At 36.1% G+C, this 26,996-nt stretch overlaps 1 protein-coding gene across 3 annotated transcripts in view; it reads right to left on the bottom strand.

Moving 5' to 3' along the window:
• TSHR (thyroid stimulating hormone receptor) overlaps positions 1–26,996 on the bottom strand; it is a 154,224-nt gene that overhangs the window by 64,203 nt on the left and 63,025 nt on the right. For 2 of the 3 annotated variants that reach the window (XM_072839569.1, XM_072839568.1), the window contains exons 2-3: positions 7,092–7,163; positions 1,784–1,858 (exon numbers count right to left, since the gene is read on the bottom strand). The exons of the other annotated variant lie outside the window; for it this stretch is intronic. In XM_072839569.1, the coding sequence (XP_072695670.1) occupies positions 1,784–1,858; positions 7,092–7,163 (147 nt within the window). The remainder of the gene's footprint in view (positions 1–1,783; positions 1,859–7,091; positions 7,164–26,996) is intronic. 3 annotated transcript variants of the gene reach the window in all.

The following is a 26,996-nucleotide window of genomic DNA, read 5'->3' as shown; positions in this document are numbered from 1 at the left end:
AAAGTAATTATAGTTATTTTAAAGTTTGTGCCTAATAATCCCAGCACTCCAGTATCCTAATATTTGAATCTCCTGTGATCATTTTCTGTTGTTGGTTTTCTTCTCTTGATTTTTTCCCATATATTCTTGTTTTGTTTTGTTTTTTTATGCGTGGTTATTTTTTATTGATCCAAAGTGAGGCTTTAGTCTTCATGAGGGCTGATCTGTTTCCCATTATTCCATACTTCTGGGATGAAGCTCTGTAGGGATTCCAGCTAAAATCTTGGGGGTTTGTTTACTAAGGCATTATCCTCCTTTACAAGCCCTGAAATCCAATTTTTGGTTTGCTAGTCCTATGAGATTGCCTAAACTTCTATTCCACCTGAGCCTCTCAGTTGTGGCTTACAGTTCACAGAATACCTTAAGAGGAAAACAATCAAATGTTTTTGGGATTTGCTTCTGTCCCCTTAAATCCCCTTAAAACTCCTTAAAGATTTTTTTCTATCTAGCTTCTCTAGGTGCTTTCAGAATAATGATTGATCTGATGTAAGTTTGCCTACAATAGCTAGAAGTAACATTCTGAACCTTAGTGGTCTTGAAAGCAGTATAATATAGTGCATAGGATAAGAATTTTCCAGTAAGACATTTATAGTGTAAAAATTCTGCTCTTCCCTCTTAGTAAGCATGTGACTAAGGAAAACATATTTATCCTCTATGAGTTTACATTTTTCTTGTATAAATAATGGAAAAAATAATCTCTACTTGATAGGGTTGATTTGAGGCTTAAATGAGGGTTATGCACAGAATATAAAATGTTTAGCATGATGTCTAGAACATAGTATTTCTTTTAAAATATTTATTTATCTGAGAGAGAGAGAGAGAGAGAGAGAGTAGGGGGAAGGGTAGAGGGACAGACTCTTTCAAGCAGACTCCTCACTGAGTGAAGACCCCCATGAGCCATGAGATCATGACCTGAGCTGAAAGATTCAGACACTTAACTGATTGAGCCACACAGGCACCCGTAGAACATATAAGTATACAGTAATAGGTATTTTTGTTTTTTCAAGAAAATAGTTAATATTTCATAGAATTTCATAAAATTAGATGGCTGCTTAGGAGAATGCAATGTGATTATGTGCAACTTTTAATTGATTGTAATGTATTAGAGAAAAAACCTGAATAATTATGAAGTACACTGCCTAGTTTTAATGTGCTAGGCATGGGCTTGGATGCTTATATCATTCAATATTTATACTAACCATATGAAGTTGCAACACTCTAATTACCCTTATTTTACAAATAAGGTATGTGAGACTAGGAAAGATTACATGATTGTGCAAGGTTAGATGGTGAGTGGGCAGGGGAAGCCAGGGTTCAAGCCTGATTCTAACCAACTCCAAGGCCAGAGTTCTTAATACTACTCCTGTTCTAATCTCATGAAGCTACAATTCTCTGAGGAAAAATGTTAGATTTGCAGAATCTTGCAAAGGCCTGGAATCAAGTCAGTAGTCAGTAAATATTTATTGACTCATTGACATCCACACCAATGAAATCTGCTGACACAGTAGTAGTAGAATGAAATGACAATTTAAGAGGAGAACTCTAGTTTTGTCTTTACCTGTCAAACAGGGAAGTGGGATTTTGGACAGATTAACAAACTGTGAGAACCGGTTAAGAATTTAATCACAAATGGAAGTTCTGACCCATGGTCAAAAACCCAGCTGTTTCAACCATTTGAAGCCCCAGAATTATCAATCAAGATTGGCTTGGGTGAGGTCTATGCTGCTCTTTTCATTGTACTTACATGTGAGTCATTTTACTTAAATTGTAGAAGGAATGTGATTCCAGCCGCTGCAGAGTTGCATCTATTGACAAGTAGCTGAATGGCACAAAAATATAATGCAAAGTAGGAAGTTAGTAGGATTGTGAATATCATACATACCCCAAACATATTAATTTTGATGAAACTTCTTTGTCAGGGGCTTCCTAGATCAGGCAACAGGATTTCACTCTAATCTGTTAAAATTGGTTATACTTTTTTCAGATCCTGTGATACCTCAAAGCTTCCCAATTCAATAGGTCCTATTCATCCCTAAGTTTCCATTGAACTGATACTTCCTTCAGAAGTTTTTCCTGAATTTCCTGGTTAGGTCAAAGTTCCCTTTAGTATATTTATTTCATTGTACCAAGAACTTCTTTCACTAATTATCACAGGGCAACTTTCTTGTTGTTTGGATAATATTTGATTTATGTTGTCTGATTAGGCTATACATTCTCTGAAGTGGAGAACTGTGTTTTGGATGGCCTTTGAATTTTGAGTGCCTTTCATAGTGCATGGCAGGTAGTGGACTCTCAATAAATATGTGTTAAGGTAATAATAAATGAGTGAATAGGTGAGTTACTAAAAATAGCAGAAAATGAAAGACATTAGACAAGAACACAATAATTAAAAAAGGCATTTTTAATGGAGTATGTGAAATCATAGGATTAGAAATATAGTTTCAAAGAAGATGAGAAATCTATAATTCTCTAATGGAACATTCCATAGGGTAGTGATTACATATCCACTCAAGACTTCTTTATTTTGATGAAGTAGAAAATTCAAGATTTGTCTTGAACTTTGCAAGCAAAAGATAATTCAAATAAAAGTTTTAAGTATTAAAAGAGAGAAAAGAGAAACTTCTAAGTACAACTTGTCAAGAATGCATAGGGAATATTGTTTCAAATACTCTCCACAAATTCTATTCTTGTAATGAGAATGACTAATGCAGCCAAATTCAATGACTGCTTTCTATTGAGAGGCATCTCTATGATATTTGGGAAAATTAAGAATTAATAGATGGTATCCACTTGTCACAGCATAGATTCTCAACCTTGGCCATACAGTTGAACTACCCAGGAGGCCTTTAAAATTTACATATGTCCAAGACATGATCCAGGATAATTAAGTCAGAGTTTATGAGGGATGATGTGCAAATATTTTTATTTTTAAAAGCTTCCCAGATGGTTCTAATGTGCAGGCAGGGTGAGAACCACTCGTCTATAGTTTGAATTAAGTCTATCACTAAAATATTTTCATTAATACAATGTTTATGAGAGGAGTTATGACAGTTCCATTTGAGCTTTTACCATGGACATTGTGAATATTCTAATGGTCCTGTACTTTCTGTTTTGATTTATCTATCTCTAAATAATTATCCTTTGACTTATCAGGTCTCCCAAGCCATTACCACTTGTGGATACCATTACATAAATTGTTTTGATCCAAATATATCTTTAACATAGAGGAAACAATGGAAGACATTGAAAAGATTAATTTATGGTATAGAGATTGCAGAGATTTATGATGGATGAAGCTGAGCCATCTGAAGGACAAGATTAATTTTGAAGGCTGCAAAATTATTTTCCTAACTCACGATAAATCTATTGCTCTAAATTTTCTCCTGAATTTCTTGGTTTAGAAGTATAAAGCTTTCTCAATGAGTTACTGGGATAGTCATTCTGCCCATGTCATAATAACTGAATTTCTAGTTCTCCAACTGAATTATACATCCTTAAAGAGCTCTTAGAGTTCCATTGTGAAGACAACATATAGGAACCATTTATTCAGTGGGACAAAACAAGTGATTTCCTTCTTGATTACCCATTTTTATAAACAGAGAAAATCAGATCCTATCTCTTCCTCAAATTTCTTCTTAGTCTATAAGTCTTATGTAATCACTACTAGGGTGAACATATCATTTACCATTCAGACTAGGATATTTTTGTGAGTTACAGAGACTGCTATTAACAATTACACCTAAATAATAGGTGGAAATTTGTACTGTCCCAGGCAAACCTATCTAGGATTACCTAAATGGTTTCTCTCTTGCCCCCTAGACATACCAGATCTTTAACAATTACTCATGTGTTGCTGTGTGCTTTGATTCAACAAATATCTGTTGAATATTTACTCTATGTCAGTAAGTGGGCATCGACAAAATAGATCTATTCCCTAGCTTCAAGGAATTCACAGTAGTGAGTAACATAGGTAGGCAAATGGGATTAACATATAGAGTGATAAGCACACTGATGTGGTTCAGGGAACATTTAAACAGACTGGAGAATCCAGCATGGTCTCCATGGAGGAAGTCTCAACAAGACCTACAAATCTGCCTAGGTGTCCTGTATATCTTAGCTAACCCTCTCTCTTTTATTGCACATCACTTTTATTTCAAACCTCAAATTTCTGACTCTACACCCTCAATATTAGCAGATTATCTTTTAATAATTTGTAGGAAAGACTTAAACCTTGAGATGAGAATTCCTTGAATTCTCCACCAATGAACCTATTAATTTACCTGCACCTGCCTCATCTCTTACTGCTGCTTTCTTGTGATAGTGTAAAAGATGACAATCTTCCTATAGCAAGTCTGTTTGGATCCTATCCCTTCTGGCTTTCTCAGGGACCTCATGCTATTAAAGCTGTTTGTTCTTTACTCTCCTTAGCCTCTCCCTCTCTATTGATGCCCTTCTCTGGTCCCAGTCACATCTGTCCCTTTATGACTCTCAAATCTCAAAAAAATCCCTACCTGAATCTTTCCCTGAGCATCTCCCACACCCAGCACTTCCAGTCATCCTTACTCTACTTTGCTCTTTTCTTCTTACCATATCCATTATTCCCTTCTAAACTCCTATATATTTATTATGATTTTGGTTTATTGTCTATTTCCTTCCATTTGAATATAAACTTCGTAGGAACATCAGTTTTTGTCTGTTTGTTCCCTGACATATGTTCATGTCTTGGAACAGTCACGGGCACATAGTAGGGTCTGAATAAATATTTATCAAATGAATGAATGAACAATTATGTCTGTGTCCTGATGTCTGCTGGACATAACTTGCTTGATGCCTCAAAGGAACCTCAAATGCCATATGCTCCAGATTGAATTCCTAACTTGTTCCCTGAGAGGGTCAGGGAACAGCAAATCCACAGAAAACCTCTCTAATGCGGTGAATATGGTCATTACCCACACAGATGTCCTGGTCAGACACTTGGATGAAATTCTCTTCCATCTCCCCCCACCTCCAAATCAATCAACCTTCCAGCACACATGACCACTTCTTATTTTCCCTCAACTATCATCGCTCAGTTCACCATCCCCTCTTCCTCACTAGCTTCCTGTCTCCAGTCTTAGTCCATTTGACTCCCTTTCCACAGCACAAGGGAATGTTTCTGATCTCTCATTTCCCTGCTTGTAACCACTCAGTGGTTTGGCTCAAAGGGAAGATTTCAAACTGCTTTACATGGTTGCAAGGCTCTGAACTTGCTCATTTCCCAGTTTCATTTTTCTTTACTGCCCTTATCCCAGCTTAAGCTCCAGACTCAACAAATTTATTTTAATTTAAACAGCAGCCCAGCTTTTCCCATCTGCTTAGAACTGTCTTTCCACATCTCCCTTCCTGATAATACAGATCACAAGGTGTCATTTCCTTCAGGAAGCCTTCCCTGACCATATTCTATATCCAGGTGATATGTTTCTTATATGAGTTCTATAGCACTCTATGACTGACACCATCACTCTCTTAGGAAAGTGGAATCTCCATGAGTATTGTCAACTTTGTATGTGAAGCATCTAGCAAAGTACCAGTCACAAAGTAGGGCTAAATAAATATTTGTTGAATGAATGAAGTAATAGTCAAGCTATTGGGACATCCAAGTAGAGACACCAAATAGGCAATTCCTTAGTAGAGGGAAAAGAAGACCAAAGGGAAATTTGAGATATTTAGTTTATACGTCACTAAATGGTGATGGCATTAAAGGGAGAAGGAGAAGGAACAATTTATCAGGAAGAAAATGGCTTTATTTTGGATATGCTGTTTGAAGTGACCGAGGGACATCAAGATGATGATACTTGAAAGGAAGCTTCTAATGCAGACCTGACTTGTAGGAACAATTCAGGGCTGGAGAAACTCATTTAGGAATTATTTGTATTAAAAAATAATGAAACCACCTTTGGGCTTGTTCAGTCAAGGAGAGGAGGGTATAAAGGAACTGGGACAAAATAAAGAATGAACTGATATTTAAGGAATTGAATGAAATGAAATAGGAAGCTAGGAAAGGAGAATGAGGAAGAGTAGCTAAGGCAAGATGTTAAAAGAAGGATGGAAGCAATATCCAGGAAACCAGAGGAGACAAGAATTTGAAAAAGGAGAGGCTGGTCAGAAAAATCAAAGACTGCAGAGATGTTTGGCTGGAATGGTTTCCTTAGCCTCAGCCCTCCGACATTTTGGGCTAGAAATCCTTTGTTGTGGAAGGATATTCCATGCCCTGGAGGGTGTTTCTCCCTCTCCCCATATGATGCTGGTACCACCCTCCTCTCCAGTAACAACTAAACATGTTAAATGCCCCTGAAATGACATAATAGACACTCAATAAATGGTCATGAAATGAATTAATTTAGCCAAAATCACACAGGTTGCTTCTGATTGTTTTGTCATTTAGTATGCCTGAGTTATCTTCCTTGGTTGTCAGAATCCATTAAATGAAATAAGGTCCTTGTTCATTTCATATGCACTTATACTTTTGTCAACTCAATAGGAAAGTCCTTTTTATCCTTGCTCTTGAGTGCATAGCAATTCAGTTTTCCAAGGTTTAGAATTATTTTTGTGTGTTTTTTTAAGCAAGAGAAGTCTGAAATTGTATTTCTGATAAAATGTAATTTGTCTTAGTGGCAAAAAAATTTGAATCAAGAATTGGTAACTAGGAGAGATGGACTAGAGACAGATATATAAATCTGGTTATAGGAGAGATTCCTGGCTAAGGTGTTGCCACATCCCAAGATACATTAAAATACATTGAGAATTATTAAATTCTCAAGACCAAATAAATTTAAATTTTGCATTAGGTTTAAGAAATCACGTAGGAATTTGGGATTAAAGATGTAGTAAAATCAAATAAACAGCTTGTACATAAACTTTTCATATACATTGGATATGAAAATGTAGATATTGTAGATGTAGATAATATCAATGTAGATATTGACTTATCATAAGTATTTGTCTTGATAGAACACATTCGGAAAATAACATGGCACAGTTGCAAACTTTTCTTTATTAAAAAAATGACTTACATCCTGGAAATATTGGGCAGATTTGAAAATGCACGACTGGGAATGGTTTTCAGCTGAGTCTCTATAAACTTCCTATGAAAACAATAGTTACACAATTAGAGTTTTAATCATTAAACTTTTATAATAAGTCACCTTAATTATGAATAATACATTATTAGAAGCATGCTGGTCTTTATGATATATATTTCATTTTACATAAGCAACAAAATTAATACGCAAGGAAAAACAAACACACAGTTTTTCCACAACTAAAGAATAATTGAGATTCAAAATGCAGAAAATGAAACTTCAAACAGGATCTTTGAATTTGCAGTAAACTCATATGCTTTGTCTGACATTGTATTCAAAGTATTAACTGGAGGGCAATATAACATATTCATAAGTTTATTAGGACTACTGGATTCATGTTATGCACATGTCAATGGAAATGTCTTGGAACACCATTGGAATATATATGAAGGATATATTAAGAGCATTAAATGCATGTGATATATCTTAAAGATTAAAAATAGTGGTATGGTTATGATCTTTTTGCCCAACCAAAGGTCTCTTCAACCATCATCTTGATCTTATTATCTATGGGCTGCAGTTTGGAAATAACTGACTGGCAAGGAGCTACTTCTCTGTGGCAAATTTATTGCATATGCAACTGAAAGATTGTGGCTTTACTTCCACTCTACTTTTTTGGACACTTTTCAGAAGGCCAAGATTATTTTCTTTATAGGCAATAGGACATCTTCTTGCATTTCAGGATGTCTATCTACTGAGGTGTTCCATTTTTTACTTTCTTTTGTTGCTCACAACTGCTTGATAGAATCCTGTGTGGAAGAAGGTGTCCTAACTCACTTTGCAAAAAGACAATGACTCACCACACTTACCATCTTCTCCATGGGTCTGTTTTTGCCATATAAATATTGGTAATCACACATCATCCATTTACTACCTTATTTAAAGAAAATTGTGTTTTTCTTCCAGGCTGCAGGTTTTTTTTTTTCCTCAACCATCTATTTCCTAGATCTCTGCATTCTTTGAACTACTAATTTTTGCAGTGATTGAAATTCATTTGGAACTTCTCGTTTCTGGTTCTGCATGTCAGGAGCCTGGAAGTCACCTCTCACTCTTAACATTAAGTGAAAATCTGAACAGACGGAAAACTCAGCAACTCTTGGATTTGTATGAGAAGGGAGAAGTAGGGCAAACTGCTGTCCCTAAGATTGGACAGAGAGAGACAGGCAGATAAAAGGAGTCTCAGACTCCCAGAGCAGAGACTGAGGTATAGAAACCACAGGGAGAACCAGTGTCAGGGTAGGAAATCTATATTGGGATTGATGAATTGCTGGAGGAACAGTGCTGATAAATTTCCAAGAGAACCCAGTCATAGGGAGACCTCCATAATTTTGTGAGATTTACCTCCAGGAGCTCAAACAGGTTCTATGGTAACCTTTAGAAAAAATATCCCCTTGTGCTTCTGGCAAAGGGGCGGGGGGGAAGGTATCATTCAGAAGTATACCAGAGTACTCCATTCTTACCAAGTCCTGCCCTCAGAGGAAACTATTAACCAGAGCCTAACTGACCTGGGCAAGGGAAAATTTCCCACTCCAGGTCCCTCTAGCAGTCCTGTGCTATCTAAGGGGAGAGAAAAAAAAAACTGAGAAACACTTGTAAAGTTCAGAGTCAGAAGGCACAGGCTCACTAAAAGGCTGAGACTTAATCACAGAATTACAGAACACTTCTCGTCCCCCAACAACTCACCATCACATTATTAATGGCCTATTTATAGGAGTTCCTTTTACCTAGTACCTCATGTCTATCAAGAAATACATCTGTAATTTGCCTAATAGACGCATCTGCAGGATCAAATTAGTTTATAAATTGATCTGTTAACTTGGGAGGGGGAGAGGAGGTGATGTGAATGACAGAAGGGTAAATTGGTCAGTTCTTGATGTTTTAGCATGAAGCCCAATGTTGCCTTAATATGATTTCAAATATTGAGGTCCTATAAGTTACCCACTTTTTCTCATAGGCCTCCCACTTACATCACTTTAATTGGATTGATTTAAAGCTGTTGGTCCTGATCCAAGATTCTGAAGTTAAAAAAAAATGAGAATAACAAGTCATTCAATTAAAATCTCCTAGGAAAATTGGGCCATGCCAAAGGAAAACAAAAGATAAGATACACACCTGTTGGGTATCACCCAGAGAGATTGAGTTTCTCCAGCTCAAAGATAGTCCTATGTATAGTGCATGTCCTAAGGCATAGATCTTGAGGGCATACTTAAAAAACTGCACATACTGTTTGTAGGTAATGTATACCTAATTTTAACTTCATTGGTTAAAAATTGGGGACTTTATTCTGTGTTCAAAAGTAAATGACACATTTAGTTAAGAAGAAAATTAGAGTAAGTTTACAATGTCTACGTCTGACTTGGAATAGAAATACCATCTAAATGCAATTTAATAGACTTTGAGTAGAAGATTCAAATAATATTTATATCCTTTCCCAATGTATGAATTTCTGAAATATATAATTCATGTTTCTTGGGTTCTCTCCTTTTCACACACATAAACACATATATACTTTAAGTTTGAATAAAGATCTTTTCCCTATTACTTATTTAGTTGCAGTTGATGGAGTTCAGGGCACACTATTCCAAACATGGTAACTTAGCATATTGAATATTTTAACTGGAGGAATTTGAGAAGCAGCAGGTGTATGTAGGACTCTCTGATCCCCCTTCTTCTCAGGAGCAAGTCATGAGATGCTCATGTGAGAGGTGTCCTGCCTATAGCCTTATCTCTGAAAACACCAAAGGAGTCTGAATGAACAAAACTTGCTAAGCTTCCTTCAGTTTATTACCCTTAGTTCATAACCTTTGGTTCTACCACGTTTTTCCATGATTTTCCATCTTTCATCAAACTAGCATAAAGACATCAGTTTTTTTTTTAAGTTTTATTTATTTATTCATGAGAGACACAGAAAGAAAGAGAGAGAGAGAGAGAGGCAGAGACACAGGCGGAGGGAGAAGCAGGCTCCATGCAGGGAGCCCAATGTGGGACTCGATCCCGGGACTCCAGGATCATGCCCTGGGCTGAAGGCAGTGCTAAGCTGCTGAGCCACCCAGGCTGCCCAAGACACTTATGTTTAATCATTTCTTTGAGTCTTCATTTCTCTTTATGAAGGCTTCCACGACACATAAAAATTATGTTAAGTAAATTTTTATGTTTTTCTCTTGTTAATCAATCTTTTGTTACAAAGTCCCAGCTGAAAAACTAAAAGAGTATAAGGTAAAACATACTATTTTCCCCCTCTGCAGTTTCTGGTGATGGAAATTGGATAATAAAAGGCTGGGATATTCCACTCATGTTGGAGACTACAGCTGAGATCTGGACAATGGACAGAAAGCCAGTATGGGTAAGAATGCTTAACAGTCAGTTTCCTCGATCTTTGTCTTAGTGCTTAGTTGAGAGAGAGGAACAAAAACATTTCTTCTTGCCCTTAACTTTCCAAATTCAGTTTAGCAGGGGAAATATATTTGTAAGAATTAGTTCTATGGATTGTGATCCTATGAGTTTAGCTTTGAGTATCCATTGTTTATTGATCCTTTCCTTCCAGGGACAGCCTTTGCTTTTCTGTTTTTTTGTTTTGTTTTGTTTTGTGTCCTGAGAGCCTTGTTTGACTTTCCACCTGTCAGGGTATGCAGGTCCTTGGTTACCTTCTAAGAAATTTGCCTAGGAAACAAAGATTCTGAGTTTTATCAAAATAATTTCCTAAGGTCTTTTGATTACTTAAGAAAACCTGGCCTTAATATTAAAAGAGTGGAGGTTTTGTTCACAACTATGTAAACTTCTGTATTGCCTTTAAAATTTTTCATTGTCACTTTGGTTAAATAGTTGGCCAAGATCTTAATTAGTTAAGTGTTTAAATCTTTTGACAGTTCTGACATATTTCCTAAAATTGAATTCTAAAGAGAATCTTTCCGACTTTGACCTAACTTTGAGCTCTTCCAGAGGATCTCTGCAAAACAGACTTAAAAAGCACCTGTATAATCCATCACCTATTCTTGTTGCACTTGTATAAATAATTAGGCAAAGTTTAATAAGACTGGATTTATTTTTGCAAATAAAAATAGCCTTGGGCAGCCCGGGTGGCCCAGCGATTTAGTGCCACATTCGGCCCAGGGTATGACCCTGGAGACCCGGGATTGAGTCCCACGTTGGGCTTCCTGCATGGAGCCTGCTTCTCCCTCTGCCTGTGTCTCTGCCTCTCTCTCTCTCTCTCTCTCATGAATAAATAAATAAATAAAATCTTTAAAAAAATAAAAAAATAGTCTTGGATTATCTTTGGTGATATGGAGGTGACTGTAGAGAAAAATTTTGTTTCAGTGAAAAAGTATTGCCCACCATTTGAGCTATTTTTCATCTTGTAAATTAGATCCAGCCATTTTGTGCATTTTGTTGGTTGTTAATATATCCAGTGTTTATATATTGGATATATATATAACCTTCCTGACCTTCCTGACTTGGCATCACCAGAAACAAAAACTACCCATTTCCCAAAGCCCTATAAGCTGAAGTTGGATGATATAAACTTTTAAGGAATCACCATAACAGATCATGCATGAGCACTCTTTGTACCTCTAGCTGTGTAGGTCACTCAAAAATTTCACTGCAACATCCAAAGCTATCACCAAAGATACTCAAACTGCAAACCAAAAATTTTATCAATCATTACTGCCTGCTCTTACTATCCTACCTAAAGATATTTTGAGCCCAACATCTAGGAATCTTGACTAACTGCCCTCTGGATTCAAAAACTGAATTTGTAGTTTATTGGAACCATTAACTTTTATTTTATTTCTGTAAAAATGTCCTTTATTAATTGCCTGATTATTAACACCATTAGAGGCCTAACTATGTGGGTGGCTTTACTCCCACCCATATTACCACTTCCTGAAACGAAACAATTCTTTAGTACTGACCTATTACTAGGATTGAGAGACTGGTTCACTAGGATATGGGATGATCAACTAACTATATTTCTGGACTGTCAAACTTGTTTGGGAAAATATCAGATGGGAGAATAATGGGGTTCAGAACATGCTACCCCAAAATATGACACCTTGTCATATAGAATATTTTAAGCTGGAGGGATTTTTTATAAAGATTTTATTTATTTATTCATGAGAGACACAGAGAGGCAGAGACACAAGCAAGCTCCATACAGGGAGCCCGACATGGGACTCAATCCCAGGTCTCCAGGATCAGGCCCTGGGCTGAAGGCAGCACCAAACCGCTGAGCCACCTAAGCTGCCCAAGCTGGAGGGATTTTAAACAGCAGGTTCAGGAAGAACTCTCTGACCCCTCCCCCCTCACTGACGCAGGTCATAAGACTCTTAAATGAGAGGTGCCCTCCCTATACCCAGAGGAAAGGAACCACCTTATTTCTGAAGACAGATGCCAAGGGGAATCTGAATAAATAGGACTTGCTAAATTTCCCCCAGTTTACTATCCTTAGCTCATACTTCTTTGTCCTATGACATTTTACCACCACTTTCCATTCTTTATCCAACCTAGCATAAAAATGGCACAGGTTTAATAATTTCTACATGTCTGCAGTTCTTCATAAAGGCTCCCCTATCATGTAAAACTTACATTAAATAAGTTTGTATGCTCTTCTCTTGTTAACTCTCTTTGGTAATTGAGCCATAGCCGAGAAGCTAGAAGGGTAGGAAAAGATGTATTTCATCCTCTACACAGCACATTTTCAAAGACAAAAATTTTTGAATGCTAACATTTTTCTCATTCTTTTCAGCCAGATTTCTCACCAAAGAAAGCCCACCAACACAAATAGACCAATAAGAATTATGGATCTCAAAACTGCAGTTTTACTAATGATATAATATGCACAATAAATCCTAAACAAAGTGAATGGGGAAATGCTAGCCATCTAAGCCTAAGATAAAAATGAATTATCAACAATTGGATGAACTCAGTTAATATCATGGTGATTATAATGTAGCCTGAGACAGAAGACTGATTTCAATAATGTTAAATGAATGAATTATCAGAATAGCAATTGATTGTGTAAGTTGCCAAATTCAGTTTAGCAGCTTGAACCATTTACCTGGATATATTCATAGTAATGTATATACAATCTGAAAAAATAAAACCATTAATGAGTTAAAAAACATAATTTGGTATAAGTTGTCTTAGTTATAAAATTCACCGCATATTAGCTTAAGCTTTCCTTCACTTTCTTCCCTAACTTTTAAAGTGCTATTAGCCTGATTAACATTATGAAAATGTGTAGGAGGAGTTTTCTTCCAAAGTACCTATTTCTCTTCAAAGAGCAAAAATAATTGGCTGGAATGTGGCATCTAGCTAATTAAATAATAACGACAGCATGTTTATTTACAGAGCCTCTGTTTCCATTTTCCTCAATAGTTTAATTATAAGCAGAGCATCATGGGGAATAAATTATTGTAACATGTTTGCCTTGTTGACACTAGCTGACCCCAGGTGTATAAACCTTAAAACTTATGGAGGTATCAAGGTTGTTTTGTTGGGCAGTAATTTTGTAGCTAAAGCTAACTCATAAGTGGTTATTATCAACCTGTTTCTCTGTCCCTTCCCATAGGAGCAAGCAGCTGGATGTTCTTTCATTGTCTGCATTTTCAAAAGCAAAACCTTTATTCATAGAATCTTCTAACATTGTGATTGCTGCTTTAAAAGCAGATGGGTAGAGGAAAAAAGCAAATGATTGTGATTATTTGGCTAGAATATTTTATTTTGCTTTCAGAAAAATTTTGAGTATTTGTGGAAAAGGAAAAATACATATCTAAGTATATATCCCATTGACAAAAACATCAGAAAAGCTTCAAGGTATTACATTATTGTCCAAAGAATTAGCATCAAGATATTTATTTCATATGAAAATATACTAGGCACTGAAGAGACTGTTTCTTATTTGCTTTTGATGTGCAAAATGAGAATATAGTGATTATGTTCTCTAAAATATAATGAAAACTCAGAAAACGTACCTCATACAAATAGTACCAGTATACTAATAATGTTGAAGTCATCACATACAATTCATTGGGGGAAAAAAGTTTATAGTTTTATATCCTAAGTGAAGTATGTACATGTAATAGTTACACAAGTTGGCTTTAACATATGGAAAGAATAAATATTTATAATGATAAATGTATTTTATTTATTTAAAAGATTATTTATTTATTTATTCATGAGTGACACAGAGAGGCAGAGACATAGGCAGAGAGAGAAGCAGGCTCCCTGCAAGGAGCCTAATATAGGATTCTATCCCTGGGGCCCTGGGATCTGAGCCAAAGGCAGATGCTCAACCACTGAGCCACCCAGGTGCCCCATAAATGTATTTTATAATAAATATTCAAAAGAGAATCAATATTTAAGCTGATGATGCAATTTATTTTTTCTTTGAGTTATTTAACTACAAATGATCAATGAGGATATGACTTAGAATCAAATGCTTCCTTTGGGCCTTGCCAAATATCTGCATTTAGAAGACAGAATGCAGGGACCTTTGGACCTTTGGTGACTCAATGGTTGAGTGCCTCTGGCTCAGGGTGTGATCCTGGAGCCCTGGGATCGAGTCCCATATCAGGCTCCCCAGGGGAGGCTGCTTCTCCCTCTGCTTATGTCTCTTATGTCTCCCTCTCTCTCTATGTCTCTTATGGATAAATAAATAAAATCTTAAAAAAAAAAGAAGATAGAAAGCAGAACTAGAAATGTATGTTAAGTGCCACTGATTTGCAGAATAGGATCCAACTTTAAGGACTGTCTCTTTCTGTTCTTGCAGTAGCAAAGGGGGAGGGAAACCTGGTTAATTCTAGCAAAGAGAACAGACAGTTCTCTATGTTCCAATATGAGCAATTTTGCTATTATATTTTTCACATGATTATAGGCTCATTTCACTAAAACTTTAGCAACGTGTAAATCTAATCAACATTCCAACATTTTGTTTTGTACCAGTTCTCTGGAATCATAAATACGTAGTTTGTATGTATGTGTGCACATGTGGGTATGAGTTTTAGTTGATCAATGGCTGCATGTTTCCCACTACAGCCCTCATTTATTAAAGAATGTAAAGCACGAATGAATGAGCATGACTGAATTTTACTGGGTTGAGAAGGATGATTGATCTTTGCCATGGCTAAGCTTGTGTGGGCTAGAAACACCAATTTCCCATTTGTGTGTCATATTTTTGGTCTCTTGGCAATCAGGCTGAGAATATTTTGTGATTTAGCATCAAGCTTGTTTGTTTAACATCATCATTTGCTTTTCAAAAGTCTCCTTTTATATTAAATACCTGTGTTCAATCAATTAACCAATGTTTCGCTGAGATTATGTCAAGTATATAACACTGAACTAGTCAACATGACCACAGAAAGTACTGGTAGTAGAAAAAGAGGAAATTGGTTCAAATAATCCAAATACTTAAATATTGTGAAATTGTGGATTATAAAATGGACAATATTAATATGGCTTTTGTAATTTTCCTACTGTTTTTACTTTGCTATGAATTTGTTTTACCTGGATGCAAAAATTCTCAACAAGATACTGGCCAATAGGATCCAACAGTACATTAAGAAAATTATTCACCATGACCAAGTAGGATTTATCCCTGGGACACAAGGCTGGTTCAACACCCGTAAAACAATCAATGTGATTCATCATATCAGCAAGAGAAAAACCAAGAACCATATGATCCTCTCATTAGATGAAGAGAAAGCATTTGACAAAATATAGCATCCATTTCTGATCAAAACTCTTCAGAGTGTAGGGATAGAGGGAACTTTCCTCAACATCTTAAAAGCCATCTACAAAAAGCCCACAGCAAATATCATTCTCAATGGGGGAGCACTGGGAGTCTTTCCCCTAAGATCAGGAACACGACAGGGATGTCCACTCTCACCACTGCTATTCAACATAGTACTGGAAGTCCTAGCCTCAGCAATCAGACAACAAAAAGACATTAAAGGCATTCAAATTGGCAAAGAAGAAGTCAAACTCTCCCTCTTCGCTGATGACATGATACTCTACATAGAAAACCCAAAAGACTCCACCCCAAGATGGCTAGAACTCATACAGCAATTCGGTAGCATGGCAGGATACAAAATCAATGCCCAGAAATCAGTGGCATTTCTATACACTAACAATGAGACTGAAGAAAGAGAAATTAAGGAGTCAATCCCATTTACGATTGCACCCAAAAGCATAAGATACCTAGGAATAAACCTAACCAAAGATGTAAAGGATCTATACCCTAAAAACTTAGAACACTTCTGAAAGAAATTGAGGAAGACACAAAGAGATGGAAAAATATTCCATGCTCATGGATTGGCAGAATTAATATTGTGAAAATGTCAATGTTACCCAGGGCAATGTACACGTTTAATGCAATCCCTATCAAAATACCATGGACTTTCTTCAGAGAGTTAGAACAATTTATTTTAAGATTTGTATGGAATCAGAAAAGACCCCGAATAGCCAGGGGAATTTTAAAAAAGAAAACCATATCTGGGGGCATCACAATGCCAGATTTCAGGTTGTACTACAAAGCTGTGGTCATCAAGACAGTGTGGTACTGGCACAAAAACAGACACATAGATCAATGGAACACAATAGAGAACCCAGAAGTGGACCCTGAACTTTATGGTCAACTAATATTCGATAAAGGAGGAAAGACTATTCATTGGAAGAAAGACAGTCTCTTCAATAAATGGTGCTGGGAAAATTGGACATCCACATGCAGAAGAATGAAACTAGACCACTCTCTTTCACCATACACAAAGATAAACTCAAAATGGATGAAAGATCTAAATGTGAGACAAGATTCCATCAAAATCCTAGAGAAGAACACAGGCAACACCCTTTTTGAACTCGGCCACAGTAACTTCTTGCAAGATACATCCACGAAGGCAAAAGAAACAAAAGCAAAAATGAACTATTGGGATTCATCAAGATAAGAAGCTTTTGCACAGCAAAGGATACAGTCAACAAAACTAAAAGACAACCTACAGAATAGGAGAAGATATTTGCAAATGACATATCAGATAAAGGGCTAGTATCCAAGATCTATAAAGAACTTATTAAACTCAACACCAAAGAAACAAACAATCCAATCATGAAATGGGCAAAAGACATGAAGAGAAATCTCACAGAGGAAGACATAGACATGGCCAACATGTATATGAGAAAATGCTCTGCATCACTTGCCACCAGGGAAATACAAATCAAAACCACAATGAGATACCACCTCACACCAGTGAGAATGGGGCAAATTAACAAGACAGGAAACCACAAATGTTGGAGAGGATGCGGAGAAAAGGGAACCTTCTTACACTGTTGGTGGGAATGTGAACTGGTGCAGCCACTCTGGAAAACTGTGTGGAGGTTCCTCAAAGAGTTAAAAATAGACCTGCCCTACAACCCAGCAATTGCACTGCTGGGGATTTACCCCGAAGATACAGATGCAGTGAAACGCCGGGACACCTGCACCCCGATGTTTATAGCAGCAATGTCCACAATAGCCAAACTGTGGAAGGAGCCTCGGTGTCCAACAAAAGATGAATGGATAAAGAAGATGTGGTTTATGTATACAATGGAATATTACTCAGCTATTAGAAATGACAAATACCCACCATTTGCTTCAACGTGGATGGAACTGGAGGGTATTATGCTGAGTGAAGTAAGTCAGTCGAAGAAGGACAAACATTATATGTTCTCATTCATGTGGGGAATATAAATAATAGTGAAAGGGAATATAAGGGAAGGAAGAAGAAAGGTGTGGGAAATACCAGAAAGGGAGACAGAACGTAAAGACTGCTAACTCTGGGAAACGAACTAGGGGTGGTAGAAGGGGAGGAGGGCGGGGGGGGGGGGGGAGTGAATGGGTGACGGGCACTGGGGGTTATTCTGTATGTTGGTAAATTGAACACCAATAAAAAATGAATTAAAAACAAGAATTTGTTTTACCATTGTGCATTGTTTTTATATGCTATGATGAATTACAAGGAATGTAGCAAGCACAGGAAATGAAGTCAGGCAGACGGATCATGCAGTGAAACATTTGGGACTTTTATAAAGATTTTATTTATTTATTCATGAGAGACCAGAGAGAGGGAGAGAGAGAGAAAGAGAGAGAGAGAAACAGGCAGAGACACAGGAGAGGGAGAAGCAGACTCCATGCAAGGAACCCAATGTGGGACTTGATCCCAGGTCTCCAGGATCACACCTTGGGCTGAAGGCAGGCACTAAACCGCCTCGCCACCCGGGCTGCCCAGGACTCTTTATGTAATTTATAGACTATATTTTTAAATTTGAAAAAATTTTAATCTGTGTTATGTGTGTTTTGGTTTCAGTAACAGAATGGCATTTTAGTTATAATGCCTGCTGACTTATTAATTCTTGCTGAATTATTTATAAATAATATGGAAATACCAGGTGATACCTACAATTCAAGGTACAATATTGCAACATATTACCAGATTCCAAAGGCAGCTGTGAATCATCATTTTGGGACAGTTAATTTCCATTTGTGCTTTATGTTTTGTGATTTTAGACTTAGAAACCCAAGCAATGGTTTGACAGATTTGGCTGTATGGAAATTATCCAGCTTAAGTCATCTGGGATAGAATGTTCTGTACATAACACTTGGTTTAGTTCTCTAAACTATATATATATATATGCTATTATATAGCAATTATAATAATATAATTATTGTTATAATTAAATATAATTATAATTATAATAGCAATTATGTTTTATTATTAATTATACATAATTTAATATATATAAATAAGCTATATATAGTTTAGTTCTCTATACTATATATATATATATATTTGTATTTGGGATACTTTTTGTATTCAAACTTTTTAATATAAATTTAAAGTATAATTTACATCTAGTAAGATGCATAAATCTTTAAATGTATACTTATATACTTAAGTGTATACAAGTATATATGTACACCTATATCCTCATGACCAGGACTTGGATCAAAATATATCCTCATAGCATGCACCTTTACTGACCACAACGCTATGATTCTAGAAGTCAACCATAAAAAAATATAGAAAGAACATAAATACATGGAGGTTAAACAACATGCTACTAAACAAGGAATGGGTTAACCAAGAAATCAAAAAAGAAAATGGAAACTACATAGAAACAAATGAGAATAAAAATACAACAGTCCAAAACCTTTGGGACTAAGGTTCTAAGAGGGAAGTTTATACCAGCACAGGCCTATTTCAAGAAGCAAAGAAAATCTCAAATAAACACCCTAATCTTACCATGTAAAGGAGCTAGAAAAAGAACAAATGAAGCCTAAAACTAGCATAAAGAAGGAAATAATACAGATAATAAATAATACAGATGTAGAAACTTAAAAAATCCAAGAGAATAGGTCAATGAAACCAGGACCTGGTTCTTTGAAAATAATTAATAAAATTGATAAACCTCTAGCCAGACTTATCAAAAAGAGAAAGAACTCAGAATCACAAGTGAGGAGAAATAACAATCAACACCAAAGAAATAAAAATAATTATGAGAGTATTATGAAAAACTATATGCCAACAAATTAGACAACCTAGAAGAAATGGATAAACTCCTAAAAATATATAAACTACCAAAACGGAAACAGGAAGAAATAGAAAACTTGAACAGACAGATAAGCAGCACAGAAATTGAATCAGTAATCAAAACACTCACAACAAACAACAATCCAGTATCCAACAGCTTCATGGGAGAATTCTACTAAATACATTTAAAGAAGAGTTAATACCTATTCTTCTTAAACTATTCCAAAAAATAGAAAAGGAAAGAAAATTGCAAAATCCATTCTATGAGGCCAGCATTACTCTGATACCAAAAACAGATAAAGACACCACTAAAAAAGAGAACTACAGGCCAATATCCCTGCTGAACATAGATGCAAAAATTCACAATAAAATGTTTGCAGACCAAATCCAACAATACATTTAAAAAAATCATTCACCACAATCAAGTGGGATTTATTCCTGTGTTGCAAGGGTGGTTCAGTATTTGCAGATCAATCAATAAAGTTGATTGATTAATGACATTAATAAAAGAGAGGATAAGAACCTTATGATCCTTTCAATAGATGCAGAAAAAGCATTTGAAAGAGTACAACATCCATTCATGATAAAAATCCTCAACAAAGTAGGTTTAGAGTGAACATGCCTCAACATAATAAAGACCATCTATGAAAACCTAGAGCTAATATCCTCAATTGGAAAAATTGAGAGCTTTTTCTTTATGGTCAGGAACAATACAAGGATGTCCATTCTCACTACATTTATTCAACATAGAACTGCAAATCCTACTCATAGCAATCAGACAAAGGAAGAAAGAAGGAAAGAAAGAAAGAAAGACAGGAAGAAAGGAAGAAAGAAAGAAAGGCATCCAAATCAGCAAGGAAGAAGTAAAATTTTCACTATTTGTACATGACATGATGCTACATATAGGAAAAAACAACACCAAAAAACAACAGCAACAACAAAAACCAACAGCAACAACAAAAAAACCCTGCTAGAACTGATAAATGAATTCAGTAAAGTTGCAGGGTACAAAAATCAATGTACAGAAATCTGTTGCATTTCTATACATAAATAATAAAGCAGTGGAAAGAGAAACGAAGGTATCAGTCCCATTTACAATTGCACCAAAAACAGTAAGATATCTAGGAATAAACTTAACTAAAGATGTGAAAGACTTGTACTCTGAAACTATAAAATGGATGAAAGAAATTGAAGCTGACACACAAAAAAATGGAAAGGTATTTCATGTTCATGGATGGGAAGAGCCAATTTTGTTAAAATGTCTACACTACTCAAATAAAACTACATATTCAATGCAATCCATTAAAAAGTACGAATAGCATTTTTTACACAGCTAGAACATATAATTCTAAAATCTGTATGTAACCACAAAAGATCCTGAACAGCCAAAGCAACCTTGTGAAAGAAAAGAAAAGCTGGGGGCATCACAATTCTGGACTTCAAGTTTAATATAAGACCACAGGGGTGCCTGGGTAGCTCAGCTGTTTAAGTGTCCGCCTTCATTTGACAAGGCAGGAAAGACTATTCAGTGAGAAAATGAATGTTTCTTCAACAAATGGTGTTGGGAAACCTGGACAGCAACATGTAAAAGAATGAAACTGGACCACTTCCTTACACCATACACAAAAATAAATTAAAAATGGATTACAGACCTAAAGGTGAGACCTAACACCAAAAAAATCCTAGAAGATAATACAGGCAGGAACTTCTCTGACATCATCTGTAGCAAATTCTTTTTATTTATGTCTTCTGAAGCAAACAAAAGAAAATAAAAAATAAACTATTGGTTCTACATCAAAATAAAAAGTAGTGAAGTGCTTTTATAGTTTTCTGTACAGTGAAGGAAACAATCAACAAAACTAAAAGGCAACCTACTGAGTGGGAAAAGATGTGTGCAAATGACATACCTGATAAAGAATTAGTATTCAAAAAATATAAAAAGCTTATAAAACTCAACATCCAAGAAATGAATAATTCAGTTAAAAAATGGGTAGAACACATGAATAGACATTTTCCAAAGACAATCAGATGGCCAACAGACACATGAAAAGACGTTCAACATCACTGATCATCAGGGAAACGCAAATCAAAGTTACAATGAGATATCACTTCACACCTGTCAGAATGGCTAAAATCAACAACACAAGAAACAACTGGTGTTGGTGAGGATGTTGATCTTACACTGTTGGTGGGAATGGAAACTATCTTCCACTCTTGAAGACAGTATGGAGCTTCCTCAACAAATTAGAAATAGAACTACCCTAGGATCCAGCAATTGCACTACTTGGTAATCACAAAAGAATACAAAAATAGTAATTCAAAGGGATACATGCCCCCCCCCCCGCCCCGATGTTTATCAGCAGTATCTACAATAGCCAAATTATGGAAACAGCCCAAGTGTCCATGGCTTGATGAATGGATAAAAAAGATGTAACACACACACACACACACACAATGGAATATTAGTCATAAAAGAACGAAATCTTGTTCTTTGCAACAACATGGGTGGAGCTAGAGAACATTTTACTAAATGAAATAAGTCAGAGAAAGACAAATACCATATGATTTCATTCATATGTGGAATTTAAGAAACAAAACAAACAAGCAGAGAGGATTAAAAGGAGAGAGAGAGAGAGGCAGGCAAACTAAGAAATAGACTCTTAACTATAGAGAACAAACTGATGGTTATCAGAGGAGAGGTGGGGCAGTGGGATGCATTAGTAGATGATGGAGATTTAGGAGTGAACTTGTAATCAGCATTGGGGGGTGTTGGAAGTGTTAAATCATTATATTGTACACCTGAAACTAATTTTATCTGTATGTTAACTGGAATTTAAATAAAAACTTTATTTTTTAATGATTTTATTTATTTATTTGACAGAGAGCAAGCGAGCGAACTAGCAGGAGAGCAGCAGGCAGAGGAGAAGCAGGTTCGCCATTGAGCAAGGAACCAGATGTGGGACTTGATCCCAGGATCCTGGGATCCTGACCCGAGCCTAAGGCAGACACTTAATCGACTGAGCCACTCAGGCACCCCATAAATAAAAACTTAAAGTGTAACTGTTTTTTCAAAAAACTTTCAGAAAAAAATATAGATTATTTCCATCCTCCCAGAAAGTTCCCCTGTGCCTCTTTCCAATCATTAACCCCACCCCTCCGAGTTCTGCTACTACAGAGTGCTTCCTTGTTAACTACACATACATGTAGTAATCATACATCAGCCACCCTTTTCTGTCTGGTTTCTTTTGTTCAACATAATATTTTTGAGATTTTTCTATGTTGTTGCATGTGTCAGTAGTTTCTTTTATTGCTAATTATGAATATGTGCACTTTGTTTAAATCATTCTCCAGTTGATATTTTTCCAAGTTTGGGCCATCAAGATGAAAGTTTCTATGAACATCCACATACAAATCTTTTTATGGGCATATACAATCATTGCTCTTGGGTAAATACCTAGGGTTGGGATTTGTGGATTATAAATACAAACTTAACTAGAACAGAAACTGCCAGTTTCCAATGTGACTGTGCCATGTTCACTCTTATCAGTAATGGATGGGAGTTCCAGTTAACTCTACATCCCCACCAGCATCTGGTATTATCAGTCTTCTAAATTTTAGCCATATTGGTAGATATGTATATATAAAATTCTTGATTGATATTTTTAATTGCTAATGGATTTGAAGAAAGGGACAGTCAAATAAAAAAAAGTATATTTGTATACCCACGTGTGAAGGTTAATTTTATGTGTTGTCTGGGCCACAGAGTGCCCGAATGTTAAGCATTATTCTGAATGTGTCTGTGAATCATAGACTGAGCAAAGTAGATAGGCCTACCTAACATGGATGGACCTCATCCAATTTGTTGAAGGTCTGAATAGAATCAAAGGCTGCACAAGAAAGAATTCTTTCTCTCTGCCCATCTTCAAGCTGGGACACTGGTCTTCTCCTGCCTTTGGACTCTCACCCAAACTGGAATTTACACAGTGGGGCTCCTGATTCTCAGGCCTTTGGACTCAGACTGGAACCATACCATCAGCTCTCCTATGTTTCCAGCTTTCTGACTTCAGATCTTAGACTTCTCAGCCTCCATTAAAACATGAGCCAATTCCTTATAGTAAAATCAATCTCTCTGTCTCTAGTCTCATTATATATGTATATACATACTCTTGATTCTGTTTCCCTGGAGATCCCAGACTAATAAAACAAGTGCCTAATTTAAATAATAAGCACCTACACAGCACTAACTATGCCAGCACTATAAAAACGCATTACATTACATCTTCATGACAGCCCTGTGAGTTAGATAATGTTATTCCCATTTTACAGATGATGATCTGAGATACAGAAGGTTAAATAACTTGGTGAAAACCACATAGTGGTATGAGAGCAGGGCTTCAATAACAGGGGAAAAACACCTCAGATTCTTTAGCATAGCCTACTGCTGTTCTGCAAAGTGCAAAATGTGGATAATAATACCCACCACACAGGCTTGTTATGAAGATTTAATAAAGTATTACTGGAAGCACTTAGAACAATGTTGGCCCATAGGAGACACTAGATACATGTTTTTGTTAAAGAAACAAAAACATACAAATCAGTTGGCCAATTATTAATTGATGATGACAAATGCAACCTCATTTGGACCAGAATATTCATGATGTCCATTTTTTTTTCTTGTGGGCAGACTACTGAAAGGAACCAAGACAGATTCAGAAGACTGCTTGAAGGGCATGAAATCAGTCAAAACAAGGAGATGAAATGGCTTTTTCATGTTCTCAGGCTAGAAGAGCCTAACATCACCATTTCTTACAAGGAATGACCTTGCCTATGGGGTTTGACATTGACTGATTTAAGCATCCATTGATTTAAGTTTCCCTTGTTCTGGACAGCGACTAGATGAGAATTTCTACAATCTCATCTGTGATTCCACCTTTTCTTTGCCTTCAGCTGATCAATCCTCTGCCTCATGGATGTTTTCTTCAACCACATTGCATAGGGTCATTCTATTTCTTTTATGAGATTTTATATATCTCTGTTATGGTTCATTATATGAATTAATGAATTAATGAATTCACTCTATTTCATTTGTTTCTAATTTTCTAGTGAGCATTAGAGTACAGCCTCATATGATTGGAAAATATTTTATTATTGACCTCTCCATGTACTGTCATTCAATTTGTGTTGTGTTTCTTTTAAAATGAAGAAAAAATGGAAATGATTTCCTTTAATACCCTTCTTCAACCCATGAGGAACCCTCAGGCTTTGAAAAACAGTTTAAAAGCTATGTGTTTGTTCAAATCTTGTTATTTTATGGATGAATAATCTGAAGAAAGGTTGAGTAACTTAAGTTCATACAATAAAGTAATAGCCCAGTTTCCTGCAAGCTTTTCATTATAAAGTATATATAAGATACAGTATTCTGAAGCTACATAGCTACAGACAGATTTTTTCCTTTGCTATGAAGTTGTGACCCAGATGCATTTCAGGAATCAACATATATTTAGTACTACATATATGTTGAGTGCCTACCATGTTCCAGGCATCATGCACAGTATGAGGAATGCTATGGTAAACAACTCAGATGAAGATCCTACCTTCATGAAGCTGAGGCCAGTGGGGGACAAGACATTTTTAAAAACCCATGTAAAGGACTATATTATCATCATTGTGTTAGTGCTATGAAGGAAGAGTATAGATCTATGCAAGTATATGACAAGTCCTTTCCAAGGAACTCATTTAAGCTATGACCTAAGGTTGCAGTTGATAACAGAGTCTGAAAGATTGGACGTGTCAGTAAGGAAACAGGGTGATGGATTGGATTTTTTTAAACCTCAACCAAAAAAGGGCAATACGAAGGTGAAGTAGATAGGAAAGTGAATTATATATTGCAAACTACTGAATGAATGTCAGGAATTATAATGTTTGAGGCCTATGTAAAATGATGCTGTAAACATAGCTGGCATTCAGTATGTACTTCCAGATAAAAGCAACATGGTGAACACTTGTCATCTGTCCAGTGTTCTAAAAGTAGTTCTTTGTTTTTGTTTTCTTGTTTTGTTTTACAAGTGGCAATGCAGGCTTTGGCAGAGGGTGACTTTTTTTTTCTGATTCTCATATGCCAATTGGAAGTTCTTATGTTCACTGTCTCATTAAAACTTCAAAGTATTGTACATGAATTTTATCTAGAGAGAAAAGAATTTGTTGGCTTTGGAAACTTTCAAATCAGTTCCCAATTTCAAATGAGGACAATGAGCTAGACATTCAAGAGACAATATGCATATATATTCAACATCTATGTATGCTATTCAGAATGTTGAATACTAAGGTCAAATATATGTGAAGGAACAGCGTGTGTGTGTACACATATATGTGTTTATGCATGCTTTTGTTGTTATGGAGAAGAAAAATAATTTTATTTGAAAAATGACCAAAATGCAAGTTCTTTCCATTCCTAATTTGCATTTCAGGTGTCAACATTTTTGTACGAGTTAATTTTCCTTTTTGTGTTTGTGTTTTAACTATTCCATATTGAGGGATCCCTGGGTGGCGCAGCGGTTTGGCGCCTGCCTTTGGCCCAGGGCGCGATCCTGGAGATCCGGGATCGAATCCCACGTCGGGCTCCCGGTGCATGGAGCCTGCTTCTCCCTCTGCCTGTGTCTCTGCCTCTCTCTCTCTTTCTCTCTCTCTCTGTGAGACTATCATAATAAATAAAAATTAAAAAAAAAAACAACTATTCCATATTGATTTAAAAATCACCTTCTTCCTGTTCACCATCTCTACTGTTCTTCGCTTATATAGATCCAGATTTCCGTTTGGTATTGTTATCATTCTACCTGAAGAACTTCCTTTAATGGTATTGCTTTTAAGGCAGATCTGCTGGCAATGACTTCACCTAACTTTTGTTTATCTGGAAAAGTCTTTATTTTGCCTTCAGTAGGGAAAGATACTTTAACGGGGCATAAAATTACAGGTTGACAGTTTTTTTTTCTTTCAGTAATTAAAGATGTTATTCTGTTGCATTAGAAACTGTGCAGTTTCTCATTTTAAAATATTCTCTATCACTGATTTTCATCAATTTGATTATATTGTGCCCTGATACAGTTTTCTTTATGTTTGTTCTTCTTGGGGTTCATTAGAGCTTCCTGGAATTGTGGATTTAGAGTTTTTATTAAATTTGGAAAGCTTTTGGTCATTACTGCTTCAAATATCTTTTTTTTCTGTTTCCTTTCTCTCTCATCTTTTGGAACTCCAATTACATGTAGGTTAAATGACTCAGTAT

This window comes from Canis lupus, chromosome 9 (genome assembly GCF_048164855.1).
Source record: "Canis lupus baileyi chromosome 9, mCanLup2.hap1, whole genome shotgun sequence".
Taxonomy (NCBI): domain Eukaryota; kingdom Metazoa; phylum Chordata; class Mammalia; order Carnivora; family Canidae; genus Canis; species Canis lupus.
Note: the sequence above shows the minus strand (reverse complement) of the source record. Positions and strands in the feature narration are given on the sequence as shown.